At 38.3% G+C, this 26676-nt stretch overlaps 1 protein-coding gene across 7 annotated transcripts in view; it reads right to left on the bottom strand.

Moving 5' to 3' along the window:
* PDE11A (phosphodiesterase 11A) overlaps nucleotides 1-26676 on the bottom strand; it is a 406550-nt gene that overhangs the window by 205353 nt on the left and 174521 nt on the right. For all 7 annotated transcript variants that reach the window (XR_013371375.1, XR_013371376.1, XM_077883001.1 and 4 more), the window contains 2 exons: nucleotides 23469-23609; nucleotides 6574-6638 (listed from right to left, as the gene is read on the bottom strand). Coding sequence is in view for 5 of the 7 variants with exons in the window: in XM_077883001.1 (XP_077739127.1) it covers nucleotides 6574-6638; nucleotides 23469-23609 (206 nt within the window). In the remaining 2 variants the exon portion in view is untranslated. The remainder of the gene's footprint in view (nucleotides 1-6573; nucleotides 6639-23468; nucleotides 23610-26676) is intronic.

The following is a 26676-nucleotide window of genomic DNA, read 5'->3' as shown; positions in this document are numbered from 1 at the left end:
GGATATCACAACTCTGAGGTCATGACCTGAGCTGAAACCAAAAGTCAGATGCTCAACTGCCTGAGCCATACAAGTGCCCCCAAATAAGGTCCCCTTCTAAGGTTCCAGATGGATACAAATTTTGAGGGGACACTATTCAACTCACTGTACTGAGGAAGTAGGTTTTATTGAAATAACATTTAAAAGAGAACAAATTTCTAACATTACGTATCTCTGAGTGTTCAAAGATATCTTATTTTTTCTATCTTCATATCCTCAGAAGTGGCCTGTAACAGTATAATGTCTGGGTTTTGCAAGGTAGGAGTGACTACACAGAAGAGCCTTTGGATGGAACACCAGAGCTCCAGTAGAAACTGAGGACAGCAAGCAAAGGATAAAATGGGTGTCATATTTTAACACTGAGCACAACAGACAGTTCAGACAAATCCATTGCCTGTCTCATCCCTGGGAATTTTTCACAGGCCATGTTTTCCCCACAAGTTTCAGCCTCTACTCATGTTTCTCCACCTCCTTGATTCTTGAAGACTTGGTTCACCTCTCTTGACTCCTTCATTTTGTTCCTGAATTTTCTTCTTCCTGGACTCTTACTAAAGTCAAACCCCTGTATTAGTTTCTTACTGCTGTTATAACACATTCCCACAAACTCAAGTGGCTTTAAATAGCACAAAGTTCTTATCTTACAATTTATACCATTCTCTAGGGGAGAATCCATCTCCTTGCCTTTTCTAACTATACAACTTGCCCACATTCCTTGTCTCCCCCATTCCTCCATCTTTAAAGCCAGCAAGGGTAGGTCAAGTCTTTCTCAATCTGCATCATTCTGATCTCTGCTCTTGTCACATTTCCTCTACTTATAAGAACCCTTAGGGTTGCACTGAACCCTTCAGAAAAATCCAAGATAATTCTCCCCATCTCAAGATTCTTACACAGATCTGCAAAGTCCATTTTGCCATGTAACATTCACAGGTTCTATGGATTAGGATCTGGGTATCTTTGGGGAACCATTATTCTGCCTACCATTTGTCCTCATCTTTTCAGACAGAACATTTTAGCTCTCACTCTCCAGGCTGACCTGCATACCAAAAGGCTCCTTAAACCAAGCATCTTGCCATTTAGCTGCTCTGAGATTGCTAGCTTTATTTTTCTCCTCTCCTTCCAGTCACAACAAATGAAAAATACAGCATAAAGATTAAGTTTAAAAAAAAAAAAAAGGATTGCTTCCCACTAAAATAAATTCTGTCCCCACTACACCCTTATTCTCAGAAGGCCAAAGTGGCCACAGAACTCAGATTTTAAATAACAACATTTCCACTATATTCCATTAAATGTGAAAAAATTCCCCTTTAGTCAGTTGTTATCTTCTAGAAATTATAGACATTTGGCTTTAAAAAAATACTTATGTAGCACAGCTGAGAAAGTATAATTTCCAAAGCAGCATCCAAACTTATACCTAGGAGATACATCAACAAAATTTGGCCAAATATATTTCAAACTAAATGAAAATTTCTATTAAGATGTCCATAAATGTGCGTTTTCCATTTCTAAGGTACACATGATTATTCAAACTACCTGTTCCCACTGAGGATAGAAAAGAGGTTCTCAAAGTTTGAAGAGATCCAAGAAAGTTTATTCAGGCTGGTTCACTAAATATTCTTAAATTAGGCTTCATAGGAAAGGTTCTATTTTTTTTTTAAGATTTTATTTATTTATTCATGAGAGACACACACAGAGAGAGAGAGGCAGAGACACAGGCAGAGGGAGAAGCAGGCTCCATGCAGGGAGCCCGACATGGGACTTGATCTCAGGTTTCCAGGATTACGCCCTGGGCCGAAGGCGGTGCCAAACCGCTGAGCCACCCGGGCTGCCCCATAGGAAAGGTTCTAACAGCAAGATCTGAGGAGGTGGAGTATCACATGAATCAGATAAAACCATTTTTATTTTTTTTTGATAAAACCATTTTTAAAAATAAGTCAGCATTGATAACACAAGATGACTATAAATAAACAATGCAAAAAATAAATAAATAAACAATGCATTAATAGTACTGTGTTCTGAAAAACTGAGGTACATATCTCTTTCTGATCTGTTCTGATTGTGAAAAAAATTGGAAAGTATGTCCCATTCTAGAAAACATCACTTTAAGAAAGACTCAGGCAAGCTGGGGCATATCCAGGGGAGAGTGTAAATAGTGGTAAAGAGTCTGGAGACATGAAGTATAAAAATCATCTAAGAAAAGCAGATGTAAAGCACAGCGGATCCATGGCAGTCTTCCAGTATTGAGCCAGTGCCACTGGGGTGAGGCAGTAATCCCTTGGTGTCTTTAGTCTGCCATTCCTCTAGTCCTTCTCCCATTCTAATGCCCAGGTGAGTTCTCAAGACACAAATCTCAGTATGTCACTGTCTGTGGTTAACTCCTATGAGTAAACATGTAGCCAGTCTCCAGGCCAATCAAAAGAGTTTAAGCATTTCAAGACCCAAAAAGATCCTTGCCCCAGTCAGTTGGCATTCCAATTAGCTGGGTGTCCTTATGGGGAGTTAAGGGTCACCACCATCAATTATGATGACCTTTGTGACAATAGCTCACAGCCCAAATTAAAGATCCTGAAACATGCCTTGTTAGCTTTCTCACCTCTGTGCCTCTGTTTACAATGTTTCCTCTTCCTGGAAGGTAGCGGTGTCACTAACTTTCCATTTTCCTACAGGACCTAACTGAAGTTTCACAACATCTAAGAGTTTTCCCTGAATATCACCTTCCATTTTTATCCAGATGAGTTCTCTATTAAAATACCACCTGGCAATAAACCTTTTATAGAAAGTATTGAATTGGTTTGCAGGCACTGATTTACTTAATAATGGGACATATGAGCCTAAACTGAGACACATCTGTACATGAGAAGGCATTTATTTGCACAAGATAATTGCACAGAGGGAAATGGACTGTGAGGTGGAGGTTTTGAGGCTCTAAACCTGATGGCCAACATGGAAGTAAGGTGGGAAAACCAAGAGAGCAATTTAATGGCTGGCCCTCAATCCAAGTTCTGGTTCCTAAGCCTGTTCCCATAGACTTAGTTCAAGTCCTATGGAAAAAGAAGGGCTACAGATAAAAGCTTTAGGAATTGAAAGATTTGGAAAAAAAAATGGAGTGTATGCAAGGCAGTTTAGGGGTCAAACAACAAACTATAACACATGGTAGGGAAAGTGAGCCCTCTTCCCACTTATGTACTCATTACCCAGCCTTGCTCAGATTTGAAAAGGCCACCAGTGCCTCTGAGACAGTGCAATGAATTCTGGAGTGTGTGAGGAGGCCCATGCCCAGCAGATGCTGCTCTGTTATATCTAGGGGGAGAGGTTTTAGGAGAGGACACTTGGGAAAATGATGAGTCAGCAAAAATTATTTTGTTTTTGTTTGTTTAAACCCTGGAGACTCCCAGAACTACTTTAAGAGTGACCTTTGCAAAGGGCTGGAGGGTCTTAGACTTCAAAGCAGAAATGACCAAGCAGCCAAATATAAATTATCACTCTTACTGTGACTTTACTTACAGCCAAGGTTTGGAGGCCTGGTGAAATCTAGTTATGGCTATAGTATATTCTTAACCTACTCCTACCTCTGTTCCTTGGCCTTGAGATCCTTGAAGGCAGACTGCTGGTTTTTAAAAAATCTCTGTAGCCCCATTACCTATATAGTTCCCAGCACAGAGTAGGTATTCAACAAATTGCTATTGAATAAAGGAATAAAATTAATGAAAGAACAACTATCTTTAATGGACAAATTCAGGACAAATAGGTGGAAGTTAAAGGAATGTAAAAGGCTCTTCTAACAATTAGAAAACACTATCAGTAGAAAAAAGCCCATGGTAACACAGTGAGAATTTTATCACTGGAGGAGTTGTCAAGGGTGCCCCAGAGGAGGTACATCCCTCATGGAGAGAAATGGATCAAATCATTTCTTACTGTCAAACTGCTTAGTATTAATTACATGAAGACCAAGAGGAGTGTGGCCATGACAAAGGAGTTAGCCCTATAGGGTAACATGCAAAAATGATGAGCCAGCAACATAACTTTTTTTTTTTTTTAAATCTTGAAGGACTGTCTATAAAAATTAGGAAGCCTTAAGCCAGAATTCACCAGAATTAAACTGTACCCTGAAACACTGTTGCATGAAGCTGTAGACATTATCTTCAAAAGCTATCCTATTATAACTCTGAATGATGTCCAGAGGACTAAGGTATCTAATGGACATTATCTACAGTGAAGATGTTTAGTGATGAAAGGTTAAAGGAAAGATTTACAATGTGCTGAGTGTACACTGTGATTTGTAGACTCCTAGCCTGTTTCAATGTCTCTTCCACAGCCTCTGGCAAAGTAAATGCTTAGGCCACTTGTCTTTATTCCTTCAACTTCCAATAAATGACTGAAGGAACCCACATCTACAAGAGGGAAATTACTAGACAATTCAGGAAAGGTCTTCTGAGATAAATGAACATTCTACATTAATTTAAAGGCCACAAATAGAATGATGGAGAGTACTATTTCATAATGTCAAAGTTCAAAGGCACTTTTCAAATGTCTCTTTAAAGAAAATCGGGACCTTTCTTTCTTTCCTTCTTTCTTTATTATCAGAAAGTTTGCCAAGGGCACACTGGGCCTTGGGTCATTCTGTTTTGACATGGAAGTTCTTTCATCATTAAAAATAATCAAAAGATCAGAAATATTTAACTCTGTATTAACCAAGAGGATACATTCCGTAGCATAAAAAAGAACAATATTGAAGCATTAGAATTTCAAAGGTTGCATTTCATTAACTCCATAAAACTTGCCCCCTTCATACATGAGGGAGGGCTTACGTGAGGCTGTGACTAGCTCAAGGAGTAAGTATGAATACATGTTTTTTTCTAGTGCATTTCATGTTACTTTACATGAAAACTTTGGGAAACCTGCTCAGTACACCACTAGTAACTCTCTATGTCTAAATATATTACTTTTGGGTATAGATTCACTTACATTAGATATAGATGTGGACATAAATATATTTGTATGAAAATGAAAACCTCCTATGAAAGGCCTCTTTTCCCCCTATCTTAAGGTATAATTTACAGACAGTAAAATTTACCCTTTTTAGTGTATGGTTCTGTAAATTTTGATAAATGTAGTCATACAACCACCACCACAGCAAGATAATCGAACGATTCCATCACATCCCCAAATTCCCCTGGGCCCCTTCATCGTATATCCCTCTCTTCATCTCTGGCTCCTGGAAACTACTGATCTGCTTTCTGTTCCTATAATTTTGCCTTTTCAAGAAAGCCCTATAATGTAGCAAAGGCCTCTTTTAAATTTCAGGCACTGGATAAAAATTAAAGCAACTAAATGAAGTGTCGATTTTAATGTGCTGATTTCTATTTCCTGAACTTAAGGCAATGATGGATATATAAAATCAAATTACCCTTGAATATTACATCTTGAAGCAGGTAGTACCCAGGGAGCCCTTTGAATATATAGATCTTTAGGACTTCAATTTCAACATATTGAATCAAAATCTCTCAGTGCAGGTTCTGGGAATTGTTTTTATCAAGTTCCCCAAGCTTGATTCTGATTGATAGGGCCAAATTTGGGGAATATTAACCCAAGAGGCATTCACTGTATGAGATTAACTGCCAGGATGTAAATTATGTGTGGCAATGGGATCAAAGTTCAGAGGTTGGGAGAGTTCTATCTAGGTGACCCTGTCCTTGGATGTGGCTACCACTTACTGCCTGCAGGACTTGTAACAAGTCACTTAAACTCACTAAACCTTGTTTTTTTCTGATATGCAGGGGTAATGATGCTGACTTCATAGGATTAAATGTATATAAAGCCTTTAGATAGAACCTGGCACACTTAGCATTCAACTATTGGAAGCTGATTATCTTGCTGCATTGGTATCAGTATTAATATCATTATCATCATCATCATGCCACCATAAGTATTTTACTTGTCTTTCCCATATTTTTGTATTTTGGTCAGTTTCACTATTTTTTAGCCCTTCCTCTAGAAGTGATCAAAGTAAACAGAGTCTACTTTTGTAGCAGCCCAACCAGCATTCAAAGAACTGCAAAGGTAACAGAAATTCACTGATTGTCCCCAACTCTCACCTTTACTTCAAAGACACCAATGGCACAAAAAATGAGTTACTGGAAACTCACTCTTTCCCAAGGGTATATATTAATGGCCAAATATGAGCAAGCAAAAGGGAGGAAGAGAAGCAAAGGGCCAGAATAAAGCCGAAAATTAGGCTGTCTGTGTAGTTGGGGGAATATCTCAAAATTTACTTTATTCACGTGTAGTTTTATCCTGCAACATAGACACATGTATTTTTAATCTATAGTTTCTTGAAAATATTTACTATTGAAATATAGTTGACATACAAAGGCAGCAGTTTTTCTTTAAGCCATGAAATACAGAAGAGTGATGATATTTGTCTGCACTTGCTGATCTAAAGGAAGAACTCCTATCCTTAAAGAATTACACGATGCTGCCAACACCACAGACTGAAGACAAGGAGCAAAAGACAAACCTGAAACTTACAAGCCCTACCTGTTCTCAGCATCAGCGCTGCACTTTGGGGACATCAATTCAAAGGATTTGGTAAACTTCACCACCTGCCACACAGAAAGACATAAATTCAAGTCAATTAGAGCTTTCTTGTAGGTTAAAATAATGCAATTAACACTTTTCATCTTTACAATAATTATTATAATAATTGGAGATTAAAGTGCAATTTTAAGTGGAGAAATCTCAAGGGACAGAGGAAGAAAATTCTACCCCACGTTTTTTTTATGTTGATAGATATCTACTAGACATCCATGGTGTACAAGGTGCCATGTTAGGCATGGTGAAATAAAAGAAATATAAGAAATCAGGGAGCCAAAAAAATCATTAAACAGCACTTAGTCCAACAATGCATTTGGTGGGCTCAGAAATGGAGACAGAGAAATCAACTCACTATACCCTTCGGTTGCAAGAAACAGAAGCCATTTGAGCCAGCCTATATAAAGTGAGACTGATTTTAAGGAACAAAAGTTTCTTGCAGAACTCATGGGAAGGAAATGAGCCAAGAGGGGGCTATGACTTACATCTCTTCTCTCATTCTTGCCTCCCACCTCTCTGTCTCCCTCTCTCCCTCCTTCTCTTCCTCCCTGCTTCTTGTATTGCTTTCTCACCATATCTGTTTCAACTTCTGCCCAGATGGCGGCCTCAATCCCAAAGTCTACACACACTTAGAGATCCTGTGCCCACCATCAACTCTCATTTTGGATTTTACTTCCAACATAGCATACATTGCCAACGTTTTAATACATTTTACTAAATATGCATATATTTTTCAAGTTTTTCTTTAAATTCCAGTTAACATATAGCGTAGTATTAGTTTCAGGTATAGAATTTAATGATTCGACACTTCCATACAATAGCCAGTGTTCATCACAAGTGCCCTCCTTAATCCCCATCACCTATTTACCCATCCTCCACCCCCTCCCTCTGGTAACCATCAGTATGTTCTCTATAGCTATGAGTCTGTTTCTTGGTTTGCCTCTCCTTTTTCCCACTCATATGTGGAATTTAAGAAACAAAAACAAACAAACATTGGGGGGAAAATTTATTGTGTTATGTATTTACAATGAGGAGTATACTATTTTGTGGCAATCTTGCCAAGGGACATCTCATTTGAAAACATTTAAAAATTTTTATTGTCCTTTGGAGAAGAAGGTAGAGACAAAACCTTGAAAAGGATGCCCTCCATTGACCCCAGTCGTCTTCCCTGGTTTATCATTGTTCTCAGGTGAACATTTTGTTGACACCTGCCCTCCCACTTCCTGCTCCAAGGGTAAAGAAGAGAAAACCATCTTCTTCAAGGATCATCCCTGGTGTGGATACTTCCTCCCTCACTCATCTTGTGAAACCAGAATATTCAGTGCAAGAACACGATCAAGCTTACTACTCTGAAAGAAAAGTTTGGACACAGAAAGTGTAAAGATAGTTTTTCTTATTATTAGCTATTGAGTTCTTATTATACTCCAGGCTCTACATCAGAAGCTTCTTGGACTATTTAAGTTCCTTAGTACAGCTCTATAAAGCAGGGATTTTTATTCTCAGTGTATAGATGAGGAAACTAACCCATAATTTTTAAGAAACTTGCTCAATTTCACACAACTAAATGGGGCACCTGGGATCAAAGCATGTCTGCTTGATTCTAGAGTGCCAGTTCTTTCAACAACATTAAAAATGTTGAGTAGGAAAAGCACCATTTCTGGTCCTCTTTTGACAAACTATACCACATGATAGAAAAATGAGGCCCTTACACTGAAAGGAGTCATCTGAATGTCACTGGATGCTTCCAAGGTTGACATTTATATTTGCCTTAGCTGGATGCAGTCATGCTTCAAAGGCCTTTTAAATTAACCACTTATGAGGAATTGATGGGCACCTGAGAAAATGATTTGGAAACTGGGAATAGATTAAATATTAAAACAGCTTTATCAGTGAGGTAATGAACCCAAACTAAGAAAATGCAACATTAGGAAAAGGATAAAAGAAAAGAGAAGCCCATCACAAAGAAAATTGTGTGTGACTAGCCAAATGCAGGGGAGTCACAGTAGACCAACTGCAAGAAAATGCCCTTGACAACTAGAGCACACATTTCATTTCATATTCCAGTGTGAACTAAACCTCTACAAAATCATTCATTGTGGCCAAATTTGTTTTCTAAAGATGGTCACAACAATATTTCCTATCCCACACTCTTCACTACAATACGACCCTGCCACCCTCCTACCAAGTGGTAGGGTCTATATTCCCACCCCCTTGAATCTAAATGGGTTTCTGACCACTTTGACCAATAGAGTATATAGAATGGACATGATGTACCTTCTGAGATTGTCATAAAAGGCAATACACCCTCTGCGTCATCTGATGAAATACTTGTGTCTGTGGCCCCAAGACACCATGTAAGAGGTTCAACTGCCCTAAGGCCACTCTGCTGAAAGGGAGGCAAACCACATAGAAAGGCCATGTGTAGATGCTCTGGTCAGCAGCCAGTCTTTAAGTCCTTCCAGTCTAGGAGTCAGACATATGAGTGAACAAATCTGCAGATGATTCCAGTTCCCAGCCCTTAAGTCATCCCTGACTATGTTTTTCCAACAGTGTGAGGCCTCAGATATCCTGAAAAGAGTCAGGCCATCCTCCTTGTGGTACTCTCTCCAAATTTCTGATCCACAGATCTGTGGGCATAATATGATTGATTTAAGCCTCTAAACTTTGGGTTTGTTACACAGAAAAGATAACCAGAACACTAATCTTAATTGAGGATTTAAACAGAAACCAATCACTGAGGAATCCTCATCCACTTGCAATATTCTTGGGCCTCAAAAGGCTATCAAGCCACAAAGAAACTATAAGCTATCACCAAATAATAAATCCCTTGAACTATACTCCAAATAATTTTTAAAGTTAAAACAATAATAAGGTAAAAAGTAGTAGCATTTCATTTATGTTTGCATAATACAAAATTGTCACAGATTTTAAAAGGGGGAGTTAGTCCTCTAGCTCTACTTTGATCTCTCATCATTTGTGATTTATTTCCATTATTTTGTTAGATGACAGAAAATTCTTTCCCTATTTTTATCATGTTTATGCTGTTGCTATGGACTATATGTTTGTAGTCCCCCCAAATTCATTAGCTGAAACCCTAATTTTCAATGTGATAGTATTTGGAGATGGGGTCTTTGAGAGGTGATTAGGTCATGAGGGTGAAGCCCCCCATAAGGAACTGATGCTTTTATAAGAAGAGGCAGAGAGAGCTTGCTTCTTCTCCTTTTCTTTGCTATTTGGGGATACAATGAGAAGATGGCCATCTACAAGTCAGGAAAAGTGCCCGCACTAGGCATCAGATTTGCTAGTGCCTTGATCTTGGACTTCCCAGTCTCCAGCATTGTGAGAAATATATGTTCTTTAAGCCATCCATTGTATATTAATTTCTTATAGTAGCCTGAACTAAGACAACCATATTCTCCCTTTTTGCTCCAAATATGTATGAGGCATTTCACATACATTATGACCAATCCTTTATATAGGTATCAATGACTAAAATATCCTGGCATGGTAAATATTATTATGCCCACTTTATTGAAGGGAAATTAAGGCTCAGAGGGGTTAAGTGGTTTTCTGGAAACCATACAACCAACACACCACAGAATTGCGATTTGAACCATGTCAGTCTGATTCTATAGCCCCAGTTTCCCCACTACCACTGCTTTTATAAACAGGAGCAAGATTGTGACACCAAATTATCTGGATGTGATTCCTTCAAAGTCAGAATAGTCAGATAAACTCTGCCTTTATTTATCAATTCTATAAATATTTTTTGAATACCCATTAATGCCTGAATTTAAATAAACACAGGCTAAAAGTAGCTTGAAGTAAAATACTTGGCTTAATATAAAACTAATCAAAATACCAATAAACTATTGTTTCTGCATTTGGAAATAAAAACTTTTTTTTTCTTTTTTTAGAGAGAGAGAGAGAAAGAGTGCAAGTGGGAGGGGGAGAGGGAGAGAGAAACTTACGCAGGGTATGTGCCCAGTGTGCAGAGCCCAACAGAGGGCTGGATCTCATGATTCTGAGATCATGACTGGAGCCCAAATCAAGAGTCAGATGCTTAACTGACTGAGCCACCCAGGCACCCCTCGAACAGGAGATGCTTTTATTTTTCTAACCTGACAGATGAGATTAAACTCCCCAACAATATTTCATTTGGTTTCTCTTTTACTTTTTATTGGAGTACTTTACAACTCTAAAAGGATAGATATTACTTTCTGAAAAACTGATAGTAATGCAAATTGGGTTGCATATGAGGGAGTAAGCCCCCCTTGTGGGGTCATTAAGGATCACTCGGACACATCCACCAAAATTATATTTGGAGAAATTAAAGAATTCATCACAAATCCTAGAGAGGAAAAAAAAAATTCCTAGAGAGGGGAGCATGGTATGCTCACAGGACCACATAAAGTCACCCAAAGCCCAAAGTTTGGTCACTGCAGGCAGGGAAAGAGCAGAGCAAGGACCCATGGTAAGTACCTGTATTGGGGTCAGGGCTAAGGTAGCTTGTGCCACTTGAGAAGCCTGCTCTTTGGTAATCTGAATGTAACTGGGTCAACATGGAGAGGAAGGGGTAAAATGGGAAAGTCATCATGAGGGGATGGGTACCCAGAATGGGCAAGAACTAGGTAAAAGTTCAAAACAAGCAAGGTGAGTACAGGCATTGAGGCCACAAAGAACAGCTTGACACCACACAAATGAATTTTATTCAGGTGGAAATGCAAATGAATTTTATGTGAGTAGAAATACAAATGATTTCTGTGCAGTAGTAAAGGTAAGCCCATAGTTAACAATTTTATTGTCCTGGATGATAGCAACCATTTTAGAAATCTAACCTAGCAATCTTATCCTAGCATTCTTTCAGTACCTATTTTAGAATTTACTTTACCACCTCACTTGATTTCTCTCTTTGATGAGTTAAACAAGATTTTGGTACATGCTTGCTTTAGATTTCTGCAAGGGTTAGGTTTCTAACTTTTTGAAAATTGTTTTTTTTCACACAACAGAGAGATACTGAGTGCCTGTACACATCAAGTAGCACAGGGCCTGGGGCTACATGTGGAAAAGTAAAGGGAAAAAAAATCTCTGAATGCATGATGTTTACTGTGTGGTAGGGAGCTTCATCTGCCCTGGCTCCTCAAAACTACCACTTCCTAAAATAATAAGTGAACTTCTGCTTTCCACATCTTAGGAAGACAAACCTAGGAAATATAATATCCAGAGATTAAAAGAGAATAAAAATCTTCAAAGAATGTTTAAATTTTTTTAAAAAACCTGCTCAAGGATAGTGCTTATAAGAAATGGAATCAAGAAAGAAAGAAAGAAAGAAAGAAAGAAAGAAAGAAAGAAAGAAAGAAAGAAAGAAAGAAAGAAAGAAAGAAAGAAAGAAAGAAAAGAAATGGAATCGAAAATTCTGGAATTCTAAAGCTATAAAATTTATAGATCTAGAATGAGAAGTAGATAAACAAATAATCTCTTGATGAAATGTGTTTGAACTCCTCATATGTAAAAGAGGACCTTTTAAAACCACTAAAAGGAAAAAACACTTTTTTTCTAAAATGTTAGAACTTTTTATTTCAATATAAACCATACGCTATAAAGAAAAACAGGGTCAAATATTTTGTTTTATTTTATTGTTTTTGTTTTCTAAATTCAATTTAATGAGTCAAGGGAAAGTCAAGGATTATCCTTTAGCTTTATCACTCTCTATCATGGAGAGTACTAGTTATATCCCCCAATAAACCAGTCTATGATATCCCGGCCAAAGTCTGATGCTGGGTTCTTGAACCACAGTGTTGACCTTGTGTGTAATAAAGAATTAACTTTAGCAAAGAAAGTCTCTGGCCTTTACTCTTAGTTCCTGAGAGGTAAGCTCTAAGCCCCTGGAATGTCCAGTCTTGAAAAAATATCTTTGTTGACCTGAGGACCTTGGGCCAGCCAGATAGAACAATGTAATTTGAGCCACACAACAATGTGGTTCGGGGGTGGGGTGCACCTTTGGGTCATGTGGTATCACTTGACCTCTGGAGGGAATGGAGACTGAGGTTAGCTATTGTAAATTTTGGTGATTAAGCGTCAATAAAGATCTCTGGATGCCAAGTCTTGGGTGACTTTTCCTGGTTGGTAATACTTCATCATGTACATTGTCACATATCATTGCTGAGAGAAGTTAATGCTACCCATGACTCTATGGTGACAGAGGACAACTAGAAGTTCCACATTTGGAATCTTCCTGGACCTTGCCCATATAGTTCTCCTTTGGCTGATTTTAATCTATGTTTCCCCATAATAAATCATAACCATGAGTATAACAGCTTTCTGTAAGTTCTGTGAGCCCTTTTAGCAAATTATTGAGACTGAGGGTGATCTTGGAAACCTTTGAACTTATAATTAGTGTCAGAAGTAAGGGCAGTGTTATAGATTATGTTCCCTTATTTTGTATTTTGTGTGATAAGTCACAGGTTCTTGTGTCTTTAGCAGAAAAAATGAGAATAATGTTGACTGTCTTTGGCTAATATTGATTATCTAAGGCATAGTAGTGTACACTGGATAGCAAAGAGAGATATCAAAAAATAATAAATAAGGTCTCTAACTTTTAAATAATATTTTAAAGGGGAAAAAACTTTAAACTTAAGGGTCAGAAAAAGCCTTAGGTGTAGAAAGTTAGTCTGATTCCAGGTGACCTATGAAGGGCTGCAAGTCCATTTTAGAATGGATTTATCACAGAAATCCTAGTCTAGACCATATAGCTGGGAACCCAGGGCTTCTGGTGGCATCTCCTATAGATTTTCTGAATTTAGGGCAATTTGAGATTAGACTCACCACCAATGAACCCTCAAAGTCATTAGAATATTAGGCCCTTAAAGACAACATGCCCATGGGACTTGGTCCATGTTGAGGCCAGCAAGAAGGAACAGTGGAGAAGTAATACATTTCTGGAAATGCAGACTGATCTGCTTGCCTCTCATTCCTCTAGAGCAGAGATGGGCAAAGGAGACTATGGGCCAAATCTGCCCCACCACCTGTTTTCATAAAGTTTCATTTTAACAGAGCCTACTCATTAATTAAATGTCACCTGTGGCTGTCTTTTGCTCTAGCAGTAGAGTTGAGTAGCTCCAACAGAGACCATATGGGCCACAAAGCCTGAAGTATTTCCTAGCTGGCCCTTCATAGAAGAGTTTGCTGACTCCTGGTCTAGAGCCATCTCTGGACCAAGTTAACCAGTTATTTTTTGCTAAATTTTAATGACTGATAATAGATTAATGTATTCATATTCCTATGTAATTTATCTATAATTCAGAAGGCATATTCCTAGAGTCAGAATCTTTACATCTGAAACAAGACTGTAATGATGGAAATTTTAGGCACCACAGTAAGGGCTGGGGGATATACTTGAGGACATGCATATGTCCCAGTTGTCATGGATTGTCTCACTTTAATTAAGCCTATCATCCTGAGACAATTATTAAAAGTGCCTCTTTTCACCCTTAAAAGTATCTTTGTTTGAAAAGCCAAACTCTAGGCAGCCATGCCTCAAACAATTTATATGTTTTTAAAATATTTATTAAAAATATAATGCATTCAAGTAGAAAATTATTTATAGTCAGACACCTGGGTTTAAAAATGAAACAGCTAAAATATTTCAGTGCAATTTAATGGGATATATAGTGTCACTGTGGAGACTATGACCAATAAAAAACAGACAAAAGCATAAAAGAAGAATAAAATTTATGCTTTATTCTTGACTTGGACCAATTGAATAGTTCTCAGCCTCATTAATTTTTAAAAATTTATTCTCTAAATCCAAGTCTGATTTTATAATAGATATACCAAATGAACCTATATTAAATAAATAAATGCCGACATTCACATACAAAGTAAAAAAGAATCTAACGAGAGAAATCTCAGAAGTGGTTTATAGGTCAATGAAACTGAACAAGTGGTTCCAAGCTCCTCTGGCTGTTGATCAGCCCTGATTATTGCACCCTAGGGAAGGCAGTACACATGCCACAGTGAAGTAAACAAAATATCCCCAAGCATCTCTGCCTGTTCTTTGGAAAAGCTCCATGGACAGAAGTCTTTTGATTTGGCTATTTATCAAGCACTAGTTGGTCTGGTTTCTCTCTGTGTTTTTTTTTTTTTTAATTTAAAAACAACTTAAAAAAACAAAAACTGTGCTCAGGACTATCTACTCCTGCCACCAAAAAGAAAATAAGAATGATCTAATAATCACCATTTTTTCCATTAGTTTTCTTTTTTTTTTTCCATTAGTTTTCTTAATCTGTATTTTTCCACAAGAGGATTATTCTATTGGGAAAAAGACTGAACTAAATGATCATCTACTGCTATCCTTCTTGATAAATTTCTCACTTACACTGATGAGTAATTTACTCTAATCGTTGATTCACTCAATCAACATTTATCAAATGATTAGTGTTCAGGCATTGTAATGGGCTCTGGAAATACCAAGGGGCATAAATCACGTCTTGTCTTTGAGGGACTCAAAATAGTGAGGGGGTAAACAGTTCACAAAAGTATAATTTCATCACAATATATATTCAAAATTCTACAGGCACACAGAAGAGGGTGTTGAAGAAGCCTTTTTGTGAATTATGTCTTCAAGGGTGGGCAGGCATGTTCTAGGCTGGATAGTGGGGGAAGTTTTCCAGGTTGAGGGACAAGTAGGTCAGAGTTTTGGCCAAAAACAGAGAAAACACTCGAAAGGGTTTAACTGAACCTAATTCAAAAAAGGGACTAGTTACAGAAGTGTGGGCAGAAACCACACTTAAAAGAAATCAATAAGAAATGGTGAGGTACCCAGGAACTAGCAACTTTGGAAAGGCTGCAGTCTAAAGGAGCATGTCTAAAGGTCACAAAGAGCAAGAGACAGAAGGAAGGATGGCAAGAAGGGGAAAATAAATTTATTGGTGTCCTAGAGGCATCAGAACTATCGTAGGTATTCTTGGAAAAATCCAGCCACCTCTACAACTGGCAGAAAAGAACAAGAGGAATACTATCCCCAATTTCTCTCTCCTTAAGTCTTTAAATCTTTTGCTGGGGATGCCTGGGTGGTGCAGTCAGTTAAGCATCTGACTCTTGGTTTTGGCTCAGGGTCATGATCTTGGGGTCATGGTACTGAACCCCAAGTAGGGCCCTGCCCTCAGCGTGGAGTCTGCTTGATATTCTCTCCCTCTTTTTCTCTCTCTCTGCCCTTCCTGCTTGTGTTCTCTATATCTTTAAAATAAATAAATAAATCTAAAATAAAACTTTTAAAAATCTGCTAACCCCTCTTGTTTGTCAAACTCATCTGAAAGCCAGTAGGCAAGAAAGCCCAAGTGCCTTCAAGGGTTCTGAGTTAAAGAGAGAAAATTCACAGACAGTTGGGGGCAGGTGGGATTTGCAGAGAATAGCCAGTACAGAGTTGACACTGTTGAACTTTACTTGAGCCCGGTTCCCCCAAAAAACAGTAATAATGAAGAAGTCCCTCCTATCACTTTGTTCCAGAATTGAATCAAAAGACCACCCTGCCTAGCAAAATAAGACCTGTTTCCATCTTTCCTTTTCTTTGAGATGTTCCTTAGAAATGAATGGTCTCCCTATTGCAATAGCCTGGATGAAATTATTTCCTAACTATCTGGTGCATCTTTTTTCCACAAGAATAATACGTACAAAGATATAGAAGCAAATACATGCAGAAGCTGATCATAGGGAGGTAGGATAGAGGAGGAAGAAAGGGATAGAATGAGGCTGAAGACCAGAAAGGACAGCCGAAAGTTAAGTTGGGAGCATAAGTGGTGAACCGTGTATGTTGGGCAGTTTGAACTTTATTGTGTGGGCAACAGACAGTTATCAAATATTCTGAATCAAGGAAGAAGCAGATGATGCTCTACAAGAGAACTAGAAGGAGTATTAAGAATTGATGGACAGGAAGATTGCCCTGTTTGCAACTGAAGAAATGAGTTGAGGAAAATGTGAAGCTACGAGATTAGAAAAGACAAGTAAAGACAGTGGTAGAAGAGGTGGGAGGAAGGGGCTAGAAATTGTTTCAACATAAAAGCAACAGAACTTACAAAGATTGCATGTAAATGGTAAGAAACACTTAGAAGCTACTGTAATATGTGGTTTTTAGCTTGAATTACTTACTACATGATGATGATTCTATTAACTGAAACAGGAGATTCTATTAACTGAAACAGGAAATTTCAGAAGTGGTAAAGATTTGGGGCAGGATGTGGTGGAGATAGGCAGTAGGGACTGAAGTTCAGAAGTTGGAGATATATATATATACACACATGCACACATATTTAACAATATAAATGATTAATGATATGAGTTAATATATTGATATAAAATTATTAATAAAGTGAGTTATATAACAAATATATATTAATAACTAATGATATGTACATATACTCACATCATTAATATATATACATATATATAAAACAATGATTGTTTGGATAATCATTAGAGTTTTTTTAAGATAGTTGCCACTTTGTACTCTAGAAAACGCACTTGGATCAAAAATCAAAAAGAATTTACACTGATTTTCTTAAAGGAAGAAAGCAAGTTAAAGAAAAGTGAGGAAATGGAAAGAAAGTGAAATAGAAAAGAAAGCCTGGAGCAATTTTTGCCATCCCTTAGGATGAAGTGGATTGAATTATAGGCTTTTCCAGAACGATCAGATAAAATTACCTCCATCTCTTCCTCTCAAGTGTTGGATTCAGGAAGATCATCATCTAATTTAATAGCTTAATTGTATGTGTATTTACATAAGAACCAAGAAGTTAAGGAACATATTAAAAAGTAAGTGTAGGGGATCCCTGGGTGGCTCAGCGGTTTAGCACCTGCCTTTGGCCCAGGGCGTGATCCTGGAGTCCCGGGATAGAGTCCCACATCGGGCTCCCGGCGTGGAGCCTGCTTCTCCCTCCTCCTGTGTCTCTGCCTCTCTCTCTCTCCCTCTCTATGTCTATCATAAATAAATAAATAAATATTAAAAAAAAAAGTAAGTGTAGCTCCTGCTTTATGGTTTAGGAAGTGAGCTCCAGAAACTAGCATCATGGTTATAAGCTGAGTTAGGAAGTCCTTGATGGAGTTCTGCATGAGGCAATAGCTGCCAGCCATTAGGATGAGCCGTGAAAGGAGAACATGAGAGACACCTAACTCTGGGAAATGAACAAGGGGTAGTGGAAGAGGAGGTGGGTGGGGGTTTGGGGTGACTCGGTGATGGGCACTGAGGGGGCACTTGGCGGGATGAGCACTGGGTGTTATGCTATATGTTGGCAGTTTGAACTCCAATAAAAAAAAATTTTAAAACCACAATTTAAAAAAATAAAATAAAATAAAACAAAATCTTGGACTTCTAAAAAAAAAAGAAGAAAGGAGAACATATGTAAACACTAGTGCTAAGACAGTGCCTTAGGACTTTACCATGAAAATGTCTACATTCTTGCTTTCCTTGGTGAAGTACAGAAAGAAATAGAGATATTAGTAAATACGTGAGCTAGAAAGCAGCTCACAGAAGGGATAGGAATTGCTTAGGTCCATGGAATGTAGTAACATTATGCAGGGAATATTCAGTCCAAGGGACTAAATATTTCCTAAGATCAAGAGTAGCTAGCTATGGAACAATCTTTCTATTTTTTCAGTCTAGTAGAAGATACAATTGATAGTCACTTAAAATTGATTGAAATACTTAAAGGAAGCACAAGAGGGTAAGATATTAATTTTGGCAGGAGAGAGGCTGGAAAGGCATTCCTTGTTTCTATTTTTGGCATCCACTGAGTGAACAGATCAGTTAACACCTGCCTGTTCAGTTTAAAGACCATGAAGGCAGTCTCTAATAACTGAATTAAGAGTTTGATGAATCAAAGCTTCAGTAACTAGATTTCAATTTCTTTTCTTTCTCTTCCCCTCAGATGAAGAAAGGCCAGGAAATACCATACATCTGCAGTAACCAGCTTTTTAAATATTCAAATCACAAGGCAATAATCAGATGTTTTGTCTCAAGGAATGATTCTAATAAAATAGAAAAAAGCAAAAGTTATTTTTAAAGGAAGGAAACTTCCAGCAGATTTTTTTTCCTGAAATGATGCCTCCCCACCCCCCCATCCCCCGCCAATTGTAAAAAGTAGCATATGGAATGCTAGTTGAGATGATGCTATAAGTTAATGTTTTGACACATCCGTTCTCTTCCAAAAACAGAGCAAAGATTGATAAAATACAGAAAGACAAAATCTTAAAGACATCTAGAGGTTAAAAAACAGAGAGAGAGAAAGAGAGAGAGAGAGAGAGAAAGGCAGGATAGCAGAGAATATAAAAAGGAAAAGCTCTCTAGAGAGTCAAGCTTGAAGACATAGGCTTACTGTGCTCCTCCAAGTCCAGAAACAGGCAGGTGGCAATGATCAGAATTTCACCTTCTACTGGGGTTTGGGGACTAAAAATGTTCCCTTGAAAGAGGTGATGTAGCTTCACCCTCAGAAACTGAACCATGCTGCTCTGGCTTAGTGTTATATTACTACATAGCAGGAGACCCAACTTAAGACCTGGTTCTTGACTAGGGGCCTAGGAATGGCACAAACTATTAAATAGGGAGGGAAGAGTACAAGAGAGAATAATAATAATAATAAAAAGACACAAACAAAACACTTCCATCAAAATGAGCTCCTACACCTGCACCCCCATGTTTCTAGCAGCAATGTCCAAATAGCCAAACTGTGGAAGGAGCCTCGGTGTCCATCGAAAGATGAATGGATAAAAAAGATGTGGTTTATGTATACAATGGAATATTCCTCAGCCATTAGAAATGACAAATACACACCATTTGCTTTGACGTGGATGGAACTGGAGGGTATTGTGCTGAGTGAAATAAGTCAATCGGAGAAGGACAAACATTATATGGTCTCATTCATTTGGGGAATATAAAAAATAGTGAAAGGGGATAAAGGGGAAAGGAGAAAAAAATGAGTGGGAAATATCAGAAAGGGAGACAGAACATGAGAGACTCCTAACTCTGGGAAACAAACTAGGGGTGGTGGAAGGGGAGGTGGGCGGGGGGTAGGGGTGACTGGGTGACGGGCACTGAGGGGGCCACTTGACGGGATGAGCACTGGGTGTTATTCTATATGTCGGCAAATTGAACACCAATAAAAAATAAATATAAAAAACAAAACAAAACAAAAACAAAATGAGCTCCTATCTCAAACTCAGAAACACATGACAAATATTAACAAAACTAAATCAATGACTTACAGAATTGGATAAGAATATACTGATAAATCTCAGTTACACTGAACACTTGAACCCACTTGTATCAAGAATGAGAGGTGAAGATGAGAAAAATATTAAGAATATGAATGATTTGAGCAATATCTCATTCTTGACCAATGGATCCTGAGGGAAAGTCAGCTAGAAAAGAACTCTTTTGGAAAAGACTTTCTTCCCTGAGAAAAAGAGAGACATATGAACAAAAGTTTTCCTTTCTTCCTCCCCTGGGGCACAGTTCCATGAGGACACACTACCTAGAGCTGTGCCAGCTTCCTGGACCACAAGGATGAAAGGCAGCCAAGCAGTGAGACACAAACAGAAAGTGGACAGAGCCAGGTTCTTGATTGCATCACTGGGCTACTCCACCATCCCAGAACCACCTCCTACAGACTTCATCTCACGTAACATATGTGTTCCTATTATTTAAGCCATTTTCCCTTATTTATTCTATTATTGCAGAGATTGCTCAAATTGATGTATAAATTAAAGCAATTTCAATTAAAGTCTATACAGAATTTCTCATGGAACTTGATAAATGGCTCTTAAAATTTCTATGAGAGAGCAATAGGCCAATAATAAGCAGGCCAATTTTAAAGGAGAACAGCATTGAGGGCTTGTTCTATCAGATATCAAAGTGTATTATCAAATTATAGAAACTGAGACAGTATGGTACTGGTATAGAAATAGATTAGTGAGCTCAGAAACAGAGCCAGGTATATAGGGAAACTCAATAATACAGAAGTGGCATTACATAGTTGGGGGAAATGGTTCTGACACCATTGATTACACATATCCAGTCTTATACCCTATGCAAAAAATAAATTCTGGATGGATACAAAGACCTTAAAGACCAGATGGGTTAAAGAAAATATAAGAGAATGTCATTATAAGATGGAGGCAGATAAAAAATTTTCAAACAGAATTCTTAAAGCACAAATCAAAAAGGAAATGTATAAATTTCGCATATTAAAGTTAAAATATTCCTCGCCACCAGGATACTTGTTGGGAGAGGCACACCTCAGGAGCCCTGAGTGTACAGTCCTTGCTTCTGTTTGTTGAACTGTGCAGCACCAGATTTCAGCTTCTCATATCCTGTTCATTTGGTTTCTCCTCCCATACTTGGCATGACTGTGTCTGGTCTCCTTCCTACAACTGCTACTACACAGTCAGGATAAGTCTGATGTTTTGAGAAATCTTTAGTGGGAAGTGTGCTAAAGGAGAGCATGGCACTGATGGTTTTCCTACATGGTGACCCACATGTATTTAACCTCACTCCCACCCTCAGCCTTCCCACAGCAAGGCACTGGTCTTGCCAAAAACTCTTTACAGCTTCTAAAATGGTACCAAGCAGATTGGGCTCCTTTTTTTGCACATGGCTGACTTTTTTTTTTTAAGATTTTATTTATCTATTCATGAGAGACACAGACATAGGGGGAAGCAGGTTCCCCACTGGGGGTCCTACACTGGGACTCGATCCCCAGACCCTGGAATCATAACCTGAGCCTTAGGCAGATGCTCAACCACTTAGCCACCCAGATGTCCCTGCACATGGCTGACTTTTACCTCTAGACCTCAGCCCTCTAGGTGAGAGGAGCTCATCCTCACTCATAGGCAAAGAGAAGAGACAGGGAAGACTGGCCTGGAATTTTCTGCTCTAACACCACTATACCATCTTAGAATTTTCAGCTGTGCTAGCAAAAAGGTCTTTTTAGCTTTCAGTAATATGTCAACATCTTTAATGCTGGTATCACCCACTCTAGATAGTGGTTTCTATTTCCCCCACTCCAAGCACTCATGTACTTTATACCATTAGGTGATATTGTTCCTACTCTTCTCTACAGCTCTGCTCCCACCTTCCATATCCACTTCTGTCATCTGTACTTTTTCATTTGATGTGCCAAAGAGGAACGTCACAGGATAAAAACTAGTCCCTATTAAAAGATTATCAAGTATGGCTATCCTGAACTGGTTCAAATTATTTTTATATCTGTTTACAACTAAGCAAACAGCCCACTCGTCCCGGTTCTGATTCCACCTGGCCCTCCAGCCACTTGCCCTCACAGGAACCTGGGATCAGGGATCCTGGCAGCTGAAGCCCCAACAGCTGCCTCTTCGCACCCTTGCTTAGTGAGTGCCTACAGCCTGCCCGCACCAGTGAGCACCTCCACCCCTCCCCATTCCTCTCTGGGGCTTTAGAGTCAGGCCATGGGGGTGACTCTAGCAAGTCACTCAACTCTCTGAGCCTCATTTCCTCCATAAAGTGAGAATGATAACAATACCTATTTCATAAGGATGAGGGAGAATGAAATGAACTCTAGTACTTCATACAACATCCAGAAGCATTCCACAAATAGGGGCTATTGCAGGGCAGGGGGATTCCTCCCAGGGTTCCACTGAGTTTTACATAATCACAGGATAATGGCAAAGCTTTGCTTATTTAAACCACACCTGCTGAAGTAGAAATAATGCCAACCTCTGCTAAAATAGGGGCAAACACTCCTAAACATTTTAAACCTTTATAGATTTTTAAAAACTTCATGTTGTAAGTTTTATGATACCTATTATTAAATCTCCAAAATTTACCCTAAGGTTCTTACTCTTTGAGGAAAACAAACCTAAGGCAAAGACAATAATCTTATCTAAGTAAAGTACAGTGAAATACCCTCCTCTGCCATATTAAAATAGTCCTTAAGGAGCTAGACAATTCTTGGTGTTTGAAGACAGTTCACAGTAAATATATTAAATTGCTGCTAAGGGGTTAGACATTTAACTTTCAAGGAGTTAGACTGATGATGATCATTATTTTCAGTACTGTTGTGCATTTACCCAAGGACTTCCCCCAAAGAGGTGAAGGGCTTAACAGAAACCTGAAAGCCAAGGTGCTACAGATCGGAGGTCTTGAACTAGCTGGATGCCTGCCTTGGGAGTCAAAGGGACCCCTGTGGTGAAGAGGCAAGGAGCCTCCTCCACCTGTGGAAGCGTCCCCAGCTCTAAAGCAGCAGAAAAAGAACTTGGAAACTGCACTTCAAACCTTCGCTGCAAAGCAGAGCCCAGCAGAGGCTTGCCACTCCACTCAGCTCAAGTACTATCTGGCTGAGCTCCCAAAGCAAAGGGCACTGCTTCTCCAGCATTTGTCTGCTTCCTCCTCGTAAGAGAGCTGTGGAGCACTGTCTGGACTGCCATCTTCACCCACAGATGCCAAGGGCCTTCCTCATGCGGGTAAATATGATGGGAGCCTGGCACTTGAGCTAATGTCTATTCAGCTGGGTGACAGTGGACAAACTGTCTTATCCCTCAGTTCTCTCATCTGTGAATACTCAGGGCTGGGATAGCTCTCTAATGTCCCCATCAAAGCAAGAGTCTATGTTTCTAAGGTGACAGCAAAACAATACTGAAAATTCATGTAAAAGAAATTTTAAAAACTTTAATTTTAGAAAAAGTGACCTCATGGTGGGAAGAGTCATGAAGAGTGGTTCAAGCAATGATTTCACAAAATAAATTACAAATAAAGTAAACTTTTAGTCCCTTAATACAGTCTTCAACTCTATGTAACAGGTAAAAAAATGACTTACTGGTGATTCAATGTCTTCGAGGAGTAAAACAGAACAGCGTTCACATTTCAACAGAGTTTGGGCCCGATGCATTATTTTCTTGACAATTTTCTCCAGGTCAGTCTGTTCTTCAAAGAGGTCATTAACAACCTCTAGCAAAGCCTAGGAAAGATGAAATGGATATATTTAGGTGGGTATAGGACTGAATAAAAACATTTTTTCCCTCTCAATAGTCCATTTAGTCTTTGCTATAATAAAATATAAGTATTTTAGTGTGGCTAATTTTTAAAACATTGATGATTATTTTGACATATTGTTTTACAACACAGTTTTGAACTGAAAAACACAACTTGAGAATAGTGCCAATCCATACAATCCCATATAAATCCCACATATAGCTATAGGGCTATCTCCTGAGTAGCTAATGACTGCACAATTCCATTTAGTCCACTATAGCTCTAGGCTTCTCCCTCACTCCCACTCCACAGTAGTTTTTCTGCAATGTGACTAGGTATAAACCCAACATTTTATAAATTATGGATTCTATCCAAAGCACATTTATTTCAGAAAATTACAAAGCAGCTCTTCCTCACCCTCAGGAAGAAATAGGTTCATGGTCGAACTTGAGACTTATTTTCCCTAATACATATTTCTCATAGAGCTCTGTAAGAATTATAGGGTGAATGCTAATTAAGCTTCAGAGCCTTCCAAAAAAATATAAACTCCCCATTAATCCCTCTACACAAAAAGTATTGCTTCATCTCACCTATTCAGGAAAACACAAATACTAAAATATATCTGAGGAAAGAAAATACCATTAAAATTTCTGTTAAAACAACAGAATGAAAAGCACACAAATTAAAGAAAAAAAACCCTTAGAATTCTAACTTGAAAACTGCACACTCACTTAAAAATCAAATTGTAATATCCTGTCATTTTATCCAGCTAAGTTGGCTTGCAATTTTTGCATTGAGACAATATTTACTTGGCATTTTTAATTACATGGCTCTTTCCAGAGATTTCAGAATAGTGGGCTATGTACAGGTAGTAGATATTATGCTTCTAGCAGGGAGCAATCAGAAAATTACATAGCCAGTGAATTGGCCAGAGGGTGCTTTGTTCAATAGGACTTAATAAGATGTACACTCTCAGGTCTGACCTCTCACAAAAGGATTTTGTGGGGTTTCATATTCACATCTATTCAGATAAATGGTGTTGATGATCATCCCAGGGTTATGACCAATTTTCAACTTCAGTAATGAATTTGATTTGTCCTGAAACTGTTAGAAACATGTGAAAATTTCTTCTCAGAGTCTATTCAGGTAGAAAAGCATTTGAATGAGTTAAGGGATCCATGAAATGAGTCTAGTTCACTGAGCATCTAAAAGAGGAGCAAATATCCTTGGTAGCATTTTCTCTAAAGAGAGCTTGTGAGTACAGCTAAGGGCCCTGGGTGGCTCTCTGATCATGGAGCAGAGAAACACCAGGAGGTGAAAAAAGTTTGAGCATATCCTGGCTGTCTGGCATCTGGACAGCAAATTGCTGTAGGAAGTCAATGTGCAATAATTTCATATTTAAATATAACATTAAAAATGAGGCAATTGTCTGAATAATTACCAACACAATTCCCTGTTATTAAGGGGGAAAACATTATTTCCTTAATCATCCAGACTATTTCTTCAGATGGATCATATTAACTGAACAATTATTTAACTTTTCAATTTGTTGTGACTCTGTGGATAGGGCCTCTGGGACCCATATACAAGAACATTTATCTCAAAGGAAAAACTAATTGTGCCTTGAGTCTTGCACTGACAAATCACATCATAGTAATTTTACTGTTTCTAATTAAAAATTGCTGCTTTCCTAACAAGTGATAAAAGTTTCACAAATAACAATACAGACTAGCTCCACAATGGGAGAAAAAAGAGAAGAAAATCTAGGATGATAGGCAATTCAACAGACATTGGAGGCTCTTCACAAAACTGAATATTCCATTTCTTGACTTCCCTTATATTTGGCCCCCTCCTTCTTCTACTACCTTCTTTTGCTCCTGGGTTCATCCTTGGACCTCTTCCCTTCTCACACCCACATATTCTCCCCCAGATTGATCAATCTGGTACTCTACTTTTAAATACCATCTATATATTCACAGTTCCAAATATGAGTCTAAGTCCTGACATCTCACCAAAACTTTAGACTCCTGTACCCAACTACTTACTTGCCAGCTGTACAAGCCAAAAGTCATTTTCACTCATTTTCCACATCAATAAGCTTCATATATTTCACCACTAATGTTGGGGGCAATCTCTCACTTCTCACTGCTCTAGTCCCAGTCGTATTATTTCTTTTGTTCCTAGCTCTATTAAGATCTGATTGACATATACCGTTGTGTAAGTTTAAGGTATAAAATATGATAATTTGACACATGCACGTGCTGTGAAATGATTACTACAACAAGGTGAGTTAACACATCCATCTCCTCATATAATTACAACTTGCAAATATCTTCTCCCATTCCATAGGTGGCTTCTTCATTTTGTTGATGGTTTCCTTTGCTGTGCAAAAGATTTTTCATTTGATATGGTCCCACTAGTTTGTTCTTGGGAGTTTGTATCAGATCCAAAAAAAATCGTTGAAGCTTTTCCCCTATGCTTTCTTCTAGAAGTTTCAGTCTCATGTCTTACAGTTATAACTTTAATCCATTTCAAGTTAATTTTTGTGAGTGGTGTAAAACATGGGTCCAATTTCAGTCTTGCTCATTTGAATACCCAGTTTTCTCAACACCATTTATGAAAAAAATATCTTTTCTCCATTAGGTATGCTTGGCTCCCTGTCAGATATATATTGACTGTACAAGCATGGGTTTATTTCTGGGCTCTCAATTCTATTCCATTGGTATATGTTTTTAGTGCTAGTACCATACTGTTTGGATTATAATAGCTTTGTAATATAGTTTGAAATCAGGGAGTGTGATGCCTACAGCTTTGTCCTTCTTTCTTAGGATTGCTTTGGCTATTTGAGTTCTTCCTCTCTGCTCTCCAGGCACATGGACTCCTGTGTTTTTGTACTTGACATTTCCACTATTTGGAATGGTCTTCCCTGATCTTTGTGTAGCTTTGCTCCTTTATTTCATTCAGGTCTCTGTTCAAATAGCATCTTAAAGAGAACTTGATCATACTTTGAAATATCTTTCCAAACTATCCTTCCGTGATCAATCTCTATCTCT

The sequence above is a fragment of the Canis aureus genome, chromosome 34, assembly GCF_053574225.1.
Source record: "Canis aureus isolate CA01 chromosome 34, VMU_Caureus_v.1.0, whole genome shotgun sequence".
NCBI lineage: Eukaryota > Metazoa > Chordata > Mammalia > Carnivora > Canidae > Canis > Canis aureus.
The sequence above is the reverse complement of the archived record's forward strand: the minus strand, read 5'-3'. Positions and strand labels throughout refer to the sequence as shown.